The following is a 12,207-nucleotide window of genomic DNA, read 5'->3' as shown; positions in this document are numbered from 1 at the left end:
ACTGCTATAAATTTCCACACGATGATAAGCCACTTCGTTGGGCTATCATTTGTGGCAAAGTCGCTTCTGAAAAAGAGCTACATAGCTCAGTGGGCCTTACCTGGTAAAATTTAATTACCAGTTATTTTCCATTCTTTCTGGCCCCTATAGATGTTACTGCATGGGAGGCACGGTACAAATAAAAAGTGATGATGATGATTATTGACTATTTCACCGTGGATATCATCGTCGGCACTGCTTAATTTCCTCACTCGGTATTTTCGGGGGGTGCCGTTGGCGGACTTAGGAAGGATTTGTGACTCGTAGTCGCGTGCAAAGTGAGATGCACCGCACCGGACGTGGTGTGCCGTGTGCAGAAATATGGTGACGCTAGCGCCTCGCAGCAAGAAACTCCTGAGATCGATTCCCGTCTCGAGCGCGTTTCTTTGTGTGGAGTTTGTTCACGTTCTCTCTCTCACTCCCCCGCTGTTCTACATTGGGTTTCTCCGGGCTCTTCGGTGTCCTTCTCCCATTGCTAAAAAAACAAACCGTACAATGTAACCGGTGTTGACCAAACAACGTCGCAGTGCTTGTGTACGTACATGTTCGTGCATTTAACTTCTTTCGCGCCGTACTTAGCCACCGGTGCTAATCGGAGGTGCGGGGGAAGGACAACAAACTAAACACAAAAAAAGTCCTTTCTTGTGGAAGAGGTATGCAGATGATACGTTCGTCATCTGGCCACATGGCCTACCAGCTCTGAACCAATTCTTCAACCACATCAATTCCATACACCCAGCCATCAAATTCACCATGGAGGTGGAAAAGGATGGCAAGTTACCATTCTTGGATGTTTTAATCGAAAAGAGACCAGATGGCTCATTGGGACACTGTCTACAGGAAAGCCACCCACACGGATGCCGACCTAAAACCTGACTCCCACAACCATCCAGCCCAGAAGAATTCCCTCATCAAAACTGTACACCATAGGGTCGTTGCATTTCAGACCATCACCACCTAGCCAGTGAACTGGAGCACGTGCACCAAGCCCTCAAGATGAATGGATATTCGGACGACACAATCCGTAAAGCTATCACCTCAACCGTTGGGAGAGAACCATCTGAGGACCCAATCAAAACCATCACCTGGCCATACTTAGCAGGGGTTACCAAATATATTTCAAAAATCATGAGCAAACACGAGATCCAGGTTCGATTCAATACAGTACATAAAATTCGTGATCTGATCCCATATGTGAAGGATGTGATCCCTGACATGCAATACCCCGGTGTCTACAAACGAAGCTGTCGCTGCGGCAGTAGTTACATTGGGGAAACTAAGCGACATGTCTCGGACCGTGTTCGTGAACACAAGGCAGATCTGAAACACGGCAGGACCAATACCTCGGCCGTGGCTGATCATTGATTTAACGCTGTGGGCACACACGAAATTAATTTTTCTCAGACGAAGGTACTCTGCAAGCCTACTGGCTATCAACAAAGATTCGTTCATGAAGCCATCCAGATATATAAACACGGACAAAATTTCAACCGAGAAGATGGGTACAAACTGAACAATCATTGGAAGGACGTTATTAACCAGTTTAAGTCATAACTGGCTGTGATATTGCCATCCTACTTACCGATGTTAGCAGTTATTTCCGACTGAGTTACATTCCTCGATGTGGCGGTAGCTACATTTATACCCTAATCTCTCATCAATACAATGGACAGCCGAACAGCTTTGGGGTGTCCTGGATCTTCCCTCTCTAACCCCGCCCACTCACCCTTGGGCTGCACCCATCTCAGGCCTATGTAACAACCTGCTTCAGCAGCTCCCTTGCAATGTATTTTCACCTAAGGACGATTGCTTGTGTAGTGTTGTGAAGGACGGACTTCTAAACTTCTTTATGGCACACACTGTTTTATTGTCTTAATACACAGTCCCTATCACACAAAGGGGTATACGGTCCCCTCACCCGTTACCCTGAGGAGGTACAGCCTCCGGACCTTGCAGGCTATCTAATCTCCCTGCTATCCCAGCGTCCTCTGGCTGGACCTAGGGGATCTCTCCCCGACCACTGGTTACACTGAGCCCTAGCCCTGATAAGGGCTGGAGGGCTCGGTCCAGGGTCCTAGATGTCTTCGGCCGACTTGGGTCTTCGTGTAGCAGAACTGGCCAAGAGCTCTCAGCGCTCTGGCTTTTATACCTGTTCGTGGCCGGGTTGTCCAATCCCTGGCCACCTTGTGGAACCCTCTGATTGGTCCTTCCCAATCTGGCGTTTGGATCCTACCTCACCCCATTTGACCCTGACCGTTTGATTGAGCGGGAAAACCTTGTTTACGATCCGCTCTCTCACAGCTTGCGAACAGCGAGTAGTTATCACCACTACACTTGTGTTGCGATCGAAACGTCGTTATTTTTAAAATTATTTTTCTATCTACGTGACTTTACCGAAAGACCCAAAGAGTAAACAAAAAGCAGTTGTACGAGTTTTCAATGTAATTTAGTGGTGTAGTGTATATTAGTGGTGTGCAGTGTAGTGTATAGTAGTGATGTATAGAGTAGTGTATAGTAGTGTAGTATGTAGTGTATCTTCGTGTGTATGTATGTTGAATTTTTTTCGCGTTGTACGTAGCAAACCGTGCTCATCGGAGGTGTGCGGGGAAGGACAACAAACTAAACACAACTACAAGCAGCTCTAAATAAATTAGTTTTTTTTATGTAGTATAGTGGTGTAGTGTAGTTTAAAGTAGTGAAGTAAAGAGTAGTGTATAGTGCAGTGCATAGTAGTGTAGTATGTAGTGTATAGTAATGTATTTACATATGTATGTTGAACTTCTTTCGCACCGTACGTAGCCAAACGTTCTAATCGGAGGTGCGGGAACAATTAACTGCAAACTTTTCTCCACCTGGGATCACACAAACAGCAGCAGCAGTAGTAACGTCGCCTTCTCCCCTTCTGCAAAAAACACTTGGCAGGACCCTCCTGAACGAGAGTCCTGAGACTCGGTGTGAGGCCTTGCTGGCTAAACGAGCGCCGTTCTGTTACCGGGTTTACACAAAGCTGGGTTTTCTCGAGTCCAAATGTGCCCTCTGGTTTATCCAAGTGAGTTCAGCAAGAGGACGCAACTGCATTCACAAATGTGATTTGTGTAACTTTTATCCTGCTTTTTGAGTTAAGTTTATTGCCCTTGTCTCCACCCCCCAAGCAACCTCCGATTAGCACGTTTGGCTACGTACGGTGTGAAAGAAGTTCAACAAACATACGTACATGACCCACTTATCGAAAGTGACTTTTTAATGTGCAATGTTATTTAGGGGACTGTGTGTCGTTGTCTTGCTGTGGTCTGGGACTGTTCTAGCTGTTGTTTTGCTGCCTTGCCCAAGCTTGAGAATTGGTGTCCTTATGCAATTTGAACTTATCTGCGTCACGTATTTATTTTTAGTGACTTGCTTCCCTTTCCTATACTTGGCACTGGTCGTTTTTTGTCGTACCGATCTGACCCGCCCCGACTGGACACATCCGTGAAAAAGAGCTTCATTGCCCGTCGGATTATCTCCAGGATAAATAACGATTTTGCATAGGGAGCTGCAATGCTTTGGACGGCGTGCGTTAAGTTACTTGCCTTGGTGAAATCAACGCGTGCGAAGAACATCGAGCATCGGTGGCAGCAGCGCGGCCGTTGAGGCGAAGCATTTTTTAATCGGCGGCTAACCTCCTGCTAAGGTCGCGCGCGGTTCAGAAACGCCTGCGGTAGTTTGCAGATTACTCCGGGAATGCAACAAAGCTCAAGAGAGCGCGGCGAAGAAAAGAAGAAGAAGCACAGTGAGGATGATGTGCACACGCGCGGAATTACCACCCGCGCGTAACCGACACGTTCCGGGCCCTCTGTTCCAAATTGGGATTTACGAGCGAGCGAGAGTGCGTGTGCGGGGGGGGGGGGGTTGGGTGTAGAAAAAAATATATCCGGGATTAATCTCGTTCCCGGGCACGTATTTTTTTTTTTTTGAGAGGAAAATTGGAATGTCAGGGTGGGTGTGATTCACCTGTTCCCGCGACAATAAGTCCGTGGGGGGGGTGGGGGGGGGGTGAGAAGCCCGCCTGTGCGGAGAGAGGAGCACGCCGGTCTGCCCGTCACGTCCAAACGAGTCGCTTCGGATAAATAATATCCCGTGGTGGGGAGCCCGTTATCGGCCGACTACTCGGCACTGATAATTCCGACGAAAATTCCACTCCAGCGATTCACGTCGCGACCCGCTGATGTAATGTCGTCCGATGGTGTTTCTTTTTGACGACGCCTAACGTCTTACGGTGTTCCGAGCGTTCGAACGTCCCCTGCTAAATCCTTCATGCCGGCGGCGTTACGTACGTACCTATATATTGTACCTGCGTACGTTGAATTTATTTTGCGCCGTACGTAGCCGGCTAATCGGAGGTGCCGGGGGCGAAGGACAACAAACTGAACGTAAAAAGCCATTCCAAAGAAATGCGTTTTCATTCTAGAAATTAGTTTTCATATTCTTTGGTTCTTTCGGTAAAGTCACGTAGGTAGAAATATATATATTTTTTTAAATCGTCAATGGTGATTCATTTTATTTCTACCTACGTGGCTTTACCGAAAGAACCAAAGAGTATGGATTCCTGCAGTCACGAAAGCTTCAAATCAAAATTAGTTTTCAATCTAGTATGCGGTGGTGGTGATGTTGGCTGTGGTGGTGTGGGTATGTGTGTGTGTGTGTGGAACCTATTTCGAACCGCACGTAGCCAACTGCGCTAATCGGAAGTGTGTGGGGGTCAGGACGACAAACTGAAGACAAAAATCAGTCGTCAAGAAATGAGTTGAAGATCCTGAAGGTTATGGGCCGACAGTGCAGCCTGTTTGCCTGCATTGAGCAGCACCGTTCAATACAATTTTGGGGTTAATATCGCGGTTCCGTGCGACCGTTTGTCACAGGGAAACGGTGAGCACATTTACTTTTATGAGGGCATAAGTGGTCTCGATGTGAATCTATGGGTTCTTATCGGTCTCTGTATGAAGACTGAGACTTTTGTGAGTGGGTCTCTGTGCGGGTCATTGCAACGCAATGTGGATTTATTTATTGAGCATCTAAATGCGGCCGCTCCTCAAGACGCCTCGCGGCAATAAGCGCCTGGGTTTGATTTCTGTATCGGGCGCCTTTCTGTTTGTATGTGCTCTCGCTCTCGATCTCTCGCTTTCTCTCCCCCTGTTCTGCATGGGTTATCTCTGGGTTCCCAACTCCCACGGCCAAAGACAACCACGTAACAATGTAACTGGTGTTGGCCAAAAACATCCCAGTGCTGAAAAAAATCTACCTACCAATTCCTCAACAGGGATCCATCGCACAGAGTAGCAGCAACAGCATCATCACGCCCACCCACAACTGCGACAAAAAATATTGGCAGGAACCCTCTAAGAGACTCCTGTGTGGCTTTCCTGCGTAAACAAGTGTCATAAATGATGAGTGAATTTTGCGGGCGAGTGTGTGGGTGTGTAAAATTTCGATTTAAAGCTTTCGTGACTGCAGGGATTCATCTTCTTGGTTCTTTCGGTAAAGTCACGTAGAAGGGAAATAAAAAAAATAAAATAAAACAGGTCTGGTCTTCACCTGAGGACGGCTGCTTGCGTTGTGGCTGAAACGTGAGAATGATTTTATTATGTTTTATTTTTATTATTTTATTATTTCCATTCTTCGTGACTTTACCAAAAGAACCAAGAAGATGAATCCCTGCAGTCACGAAAGCTTTAAATCGAAGCTTTTTTTTATTTTATTTTACCAGCTAAGGCCCACTGAGTGACACCGCTCTTTTTTTCAGAAGCGACCTGGCCACAAATTGATAGCTCAACGAAGTGGCTTATCATCACGTAGAAGTTTATTGCACCCTAATACTCTACATGGATGTTTCTACAGTGATGAAAGATAAGAATAGATTTCACTCCTTTCTGGCAATAATTTTTTCCGATACTGGCAAACAGGTCCCATAGACAAGTTTCCACAACTTGTTCCATTCCCGGTTGGTAATTGTAATCGGTCGCACTGGTGGTAACTGTATGAGGGAGGAGGTTGGGGCCGATTAAACCAATTGGGACTAATTCCCTAGCACAGCTAACCCGAATACACTCTTGCTATGAATTGGTACAGCTGGGACATCCTCGGACAGATAGAGCAAGATTGCCATGTGGCTGCGGCATCTGCGTTGCGGCCCGCAGGTTGTCCACACCACGGTGGCTTGGAGATGTTAACTACCTCGCCTGGTGTACAGGAGGTCGTGGGTTCCATCCCGACCCTGATGCCTGCTGTATATTTGGAGTTTGCGTGTCTCTCTCTCTCATCATTATCACGGTGGCTTGGAGATGTTAACTACCTCGCCTGGTGTACAGGAGGTCGTGGGTTCCATCCCGACCCTGATGCCTGCTGTATATTTGGAGTTTGCGTGTCTCTCTCTCTCTCTCATCATCATCACGGTGGCTAGGAGATGTTAACTACCTCGCCTGGTGTACAGGAGGTCGTGGGTTCCATCCCGACCCTGATGCCTGCTGTATATTTGGAGTTTGCGTGTCTCTCTCTCTCATCATCATCACGGTGGCTAGGAGATGTTAACTACCTCGCCTGGTATACAAGAGGTCGTGGGTTCGATTCCGACCCTGATGGCTGCTGTATATTTGGAGTTTGCGTGTCTCTCTCCCCGTGGTCGCGTGGATTTTTCTAAGGGTCCTCCGGTTTTTCCCCTCATTTATAATCAACATCACACGTTGATAGTATTTAGCTGATATGCATTTCCACGTGATGATGTAATGTCGTTTGCCTATCATTACGTGTGACCTAGTCTTTTCTGATAACGAGCTATACAGCTCAGTGGGCTTTACCTGGTGAAATAAAAATAGTTTAGTTTATAGTTTAGTCTTTGGAGATCGTATTTGGTCTGCGCTCACTCGCTCACTGGCCCATCTAGATGTTCTGCATGGGAGGCGCGGTATAAATAATTATTGATGACGATGACGATTATGACTACTTCACCGTGGCTTGTGAAGAAGAGCTATGCAGCTCAGTGGGCCTGACCGAGTAAAATACAAAATAAATATTTGAAAAGTTTAATAGTTTCCACGTGGTGCACACTGAATCTGTCGATCCTGTGCCCTCCGCACGCGCGCTCTAAGGAGGCGGAGGTGAGCCCCCCCCCGCCCGTCCCCGCCCCCCCCTGCCACCCGGTTCGGTAAAAAGCCACGAGGAGCCGGGCCGACGTCACGGTTTCACACAGCGAGCGTCCCCATGCCAGCTCGGGGCTGAGCCCGATGGGTTTAGGGGTTTAGGGGCAGTCGCCGTCCATGTGCGGAGACACCCCCCCCGCCCCCCCTTCCCCCCCCCCCCCACTGGACCCCCTCACCCCCACTTTACTGCGCCGGCCGATGTGGCGGGTTTGGCGAAGGTACGGCGAGCGAAGACGAGGGAGCGTGGGAGTGTACTGCAACAATGGATATCTTCTTGGTTCTTTCGGTAAAGTCACGTAGAAGGGAAGTAATAAATAATAAAACATAATAAAATAATATAATAATATAACAATGGATATCATTGGGGCTCCACGGTGGGGAGATGTTGACTGCCTCGCCTGGTATACAGGAGGCCGTGGCTTTGATACCCGACCCTGACGCCTGCTGCTGTATATTTGGAGTTTGCATGTCCATCTCCCCGTGGTCGCGTGGATTTTTCTCCGGGTCCTCCGGTTTTTCTCCTCCACATTTAGTAACACGCGTTTAGATTATTTGGCTGCTATAAATTTCTACATGATGATAGCCAGGTCGCTTCTGAAAAAGAGCTACATAGCTTAGTGGCAAAATAAAAAATAGTTTTTATTTCCTACAGTTTATATTGCCGCACCACCCATCTGCTGACCACCACGGAGTTGGTTCCCGTGGCCGCCCCCAATCCGGTCGACGGCAAACGACGTTTGGCAACTCGCGGCTCAAACGGTTCTTAACCAAGCGATTCGGGGCACGCGTTGCGGTGTCTGGAAGGATCGACGTCAAATGGTAAAATCCACGCATCATTTGATGCCCAAGCTAATCGCGCCAGATAGACACCGGCGAACTCTGCTGACCTCCGCTATAAATCATCGCAGTGATTTTTATTAAATGTAGGCAACAAAGACTTCCAGAAATCGCTCACCTTCGCGCGGATGACGCCGTCAACGAAGCGGTATTTTAGGAGACGCGGTGGGGGGAGGGGGGGCGGGGCAACACGCTTAAATATCCGGTGGCGTTGGGACGATGGCAGCGGGCTCGCGGTGTGAAACTCCGACGTTGGCCGCTGAGCTCCATCCGCGTGCTGTGGTGCGGTGACCCCCCCCATCCCCCCCATCCCCCCCCCTGACACTTTTACCTTTCCCCGTGAGGCCGCGTTGCTTCACGTCCCCCGCGTTCTCTCTCCTGTCCAACCTGCTGTCACGCGCGGGGGTTAAGTCGGGCTAATGATCGGCTCCGAGCCCGTGCCTCTTGTCCCGCACCCGGCTGCACAGGTGGGGGGGAGGGGCAGTGGGCGGCCGTCCAGGTGGCCTCGCGCCGCCCTGCTGTGGAGTGCGTTTGTTCACGGTTGTGCTTTGCGGTGCTGTGCAGCGACGGCGTCGAAAGACAAAGATTCCCCCCCCCCCCGCTAGCCTCAACGGACTCGCCAGACCTGTGGGGGGAACTTACGAGCGAGAGGGGTAGTAGTGGCAGGGGGAGGTGAGATGGTGGACGATTGAGTTAGGAGGGTCAGAGTCACTGCGACAGCGATTTTGTCACTTTTGGGGGTTTCCAAAATGACGGAATTCGTCAGAGCGAACGCGACCAAATCCGGTGACTTCTCTCTCGAAGGAGTTGACAGCACTGAGGAGGGCGCAGGGGGACGGGGAGGGGGCCCGAGCCCACGGAGCCACGTGTCTCCTCAAGTTCTGCGGCAAGTGACGAGCCCGGGGGTCTGGGGGCTTTCCCGACAGTCGTGCAATCCTAGCGCCGGTCTCTCGGCAAGCAGCTGCGTCGTGCGTGTGGCGATCGGCGGTTTGTGATGGCGGTGCCCCCCCCCCGTCCCCCGCCCCCTCCCACCGGGCAGCACCTGCGTCAGGGCGGCGCGCTCAAGGACCCCATGCTGGACGACGTGCGGGACTACGCGCGCATGTGCCAGGCCATGGAGAAGATCGGCCTGAACCGCGACGAGAAGCTCAACCTCTTCCGCGTCGTCGCCGGGGTGCTGCACCTGGGCAACGTCGACTTCCAGGAGGCTGGCTCCACCTCGGGTGAGAAACCCACGGCGAGGAGGGGAAGGGAAGGAAGGTGACCCCCGTGTGTGTGTGTGTGCACGTCCGTGTGTGTGTGCGCACGTCCGTGTGTGTGTGTGTGGCCTGGCACAAGCGTCGTGGTGATGTCACCGCCACTTAATGGCGAATGGCGGTTGTTGTTGTTGTGTATAGTGGTTAGCGAGCTGCGCTACGAACCCGGCGACCCGAGTTCGATTCCCGCTCATGGCCAACGTCGGTAACGATTATTTGAACCAGTCCTGGGCCTCCCCTAGGTCGACTTGGCCTTGAACGAGGACCTTTTGCGGGGCTTAAAAACATCGCTACTGGAGAGACAAAGGCGGCTGGGCGTGGTGCTGGCCACCCACCCCCTCGTGTGCCGTTCTGGCCTTCGTAGGCGCTACTCGCTAACGACACTCGCCCCAACCATGTTGGCAAGATGTTAACTACCTCGCCTGGTACACAGGAGGTCGTGAGTGCATAGGTTAAATTCCAATTCCGACATCTGCTGTATATTTAGAGTTTGCATGTCTCTCTCTCCCAATGGTCACGTGTATCTTTCTCTGGTCCTCCGGTTTTTCCCTCCACATTTAAAAATCAACATCACGGCGTTTAGGTTTATTTGGCTGCTGCTATAAATGTGCACGTGATGACGATACGGCCACTTTGTTGAGCCGGCATTACGTGTGGCAGCCAGATAACTTCTGCATAGCAGCTCAGTCAGGCCCTTAGCTGGTAAAATAAAAAAATAGTTTATATTTCCTCTCGTTTATATTGCCGCACTGCCCATCTGCTGGCCACCACAGAGTTTGTTCCGACGGCCGCCTCCGTCAGCCTAGCGTGAGCGGTGGCATCGCCCGGTCAAGCACCGCACAGCTTCAAATCCGCTCGGCTTCTCCGGAGGTCTTTGACGCCTTTGTGACGATTTGGTCGACGGCGTGCCAAGTTTGACAACCCGCGGCTCAAACCCTTCTTAAGCACGCGGACCCGACCTCGCTATAAATCATCGTCCTGATTTATAAGCCGAGGCCAAAAAGGCTTCAACAAGCGCGCACCTTGGCGTGGGTGATAGCCCAGGTCGCTTCTGAAGAAGAGCTCCGTGGGGCCTTAACTGATAAAACAAAAACAAAAGTTTGTAAAGGCTACACGGGAGATCTGTGTGTGTGTGTGTGTGCAGGCGGGTGCATGGTGAGCTCCGAATGCTCAGCGTACCTTCAGCACACGGCCGAGCTGCTGGGCCTGGACCAGGAGGATCTGTGCGAGAGCCTCACCTCGCGCATCATGGCCTCGGGGGGCGTCAAGGGCACCGTCATCAAGTGAGTCCGCGTGTGTGTGTGTGCGTGTGTGCGTGTGTGCGTGCGTGTGTACGTGGCCTCAAGGTGCACATGGCCTGGCACAAGCGTCGTGGTAACGTCACCGCCACTTAGTGGCGAATGGCGGTTGTTGCTGTTGTTGTGTGTGTGTACATGCATATCACAACAACGAGCGGAGCGCCGGGTGGCTAAAGCACAGCAAGTTGGCACAGTAGGGGGCACAGGTGGTGCATCAGCCACTCATCTCAGTCATCTCAGTCATCTAAGTCAGTCGACCTGTGGCACCTGGGTCTCCTTGACCTCCTGCCAGCGGGCGTTCGACACTTCACGTGGCCTCATCATGCACATGGCCTGGCACAAGCGCCGTGGTGACGTTACCGCAATTTAGTGGCGAATGGCGGTTGTTGTTGTTGTTGTGTGTGTATGTGCATATGTGTGCGTATGTGTGTGTGGTCGTGCGTGCGTGTACGTGTATCCGTGTGTACACAGCTCTGTGGGCCTTGCCAGGTAAAATAAAACATAGTTTAGTTTAGAATATCCCACAAGTCCATTGAGGCTATTCGGGGGATCTTTGTCTTTGCTTGCAGGGTGCCCCTGAAGGTGGAGCAGGCGAACAGCGCGCGCGACGCCCTGGCCAAGGCCATCTACAGCCGCCTCTTCGACCACGTCGTCGACCGCGTCAACCGCTGCTTCCCCTTCACCGAGTCGGCGCACTACATCGGCGTTCTCGACATCGCCGGATTCGGTGGGCGCACGCACGCGGGCGCTCGCACGCCCACGCGCATGGGCACACACGCGCGTGGGCACACACGCGCGTGGGCACACGCTGGCACACGCTGGCACACGTTCGTGGGCACTCGCAAGCAGGCATATGCTAGCACACGCGGGCACTCGCTAGCGGGCACTGGCGCGCAGGCACACGCACGTGGGCGCTCGCACGCACACGCGCGTAGGCACACACGGACACACGGACACACGGACACATGTTGGCACACGTTGGCACACGTTGGCACACGCAGGCACTCGCAAGCAGGCGTATGCTAGCACACGCGGGCATTCGCTAGTGGGCACTGGCGCGCAGGCACACGCACCGCAGGTACATGCACGCGGGTGCTCATGGTACGTACGCGGGGGTTCGCGGGGGCTCATGGGCACAGATGGCGAAGGTCAGAGCGGCCACCTGCGCTTGGTCGGCCTGCAACTGCTCGTCCGAGCTCTGCGTACGCTGAAGGTCGGCGCACGTTTCCTGTCCCCCACGTGGATTTTTCTCCGGGCCCTCCGGGTTTTCCATTTAAAATCAACAAGCACTTCCGATTAGCACTGTTGGCTACGTACGGCGCGAAAGAAGTTCAACATATGCACATACATACGACAAATTACGGAGACTTTTTAATGAACGAAATCGTCTTCTTTCGCAGAGTACTTTGAGCACAACAGCTTTGAGCAGTTCTGCATCAACTACTGCAATGAGAAGTTGCAGCAGTTCTTCAACAAGAGGATCCTCAAAGAGGTGAGCACTCTCCAAACGAGATAACCGCCGACTGGCGGTGATGACGGTGATGGCGGCGGTAGCGGCGGCGACTGTGGCGGTGGATGTGGCGGTGGTGGCGGTGGTGGCGGTGG

At 51.7% G+C, this 12,207-nt stretch overlaps 1 protein-coding gene across 2 annotated transcripts in view; it reads left to right on the top strand.

Annotated features, from left to right (window-relative positions):
* MYO6 (myosin VI) overlaps positions 1 to 12,207 on the top strand; it is an 82,082-nt gene that overhangs the window by 25,810 nt on the left and 44,065 nt on the right. For both annotated transcript variants that reach the window (XM_078880340.1, XM_078880341.1), the window contains exons 9-12: positions 9,088 to 9,271; positions 10,449 to 10,587; positions 11,172 to 11,329; positions 12,003 to 12,094. In XM_078880340.1, coding sequence (XP_078736466.1) covers positions 9,088 to 9,271; positions 10,449 to 10,587; positions 11,172 to 11,329; positions 12,003 to 12,094 — 573 coding nt within the window. The remainder of the gene's footprint in view (positions 1 to 9,087; positions 9,272 to 10,448; positions 10,588 to 11,171; positions 11,330 to 12,002; positions 12,095 to 12,207) is intronic.

Source organism: Lampetra fluviatilis, chromosome 57 (assembly GCF_964198595.1).
Source record: "Lampetra fluviatilis chromosome 57, kcLamFluv1.1, whole genome shotgun sequence".
NCBI classification, from domain to species: Eukaryota; Metazoa; Chordata; class Hyperoartia; order Petromyzontiformes; family Petromyzontidae; genus Lampetra; species Lampetra fluviatilis.
This window is presented reverse-complemented; position numbering and strand designations above follow the sequence as displayed.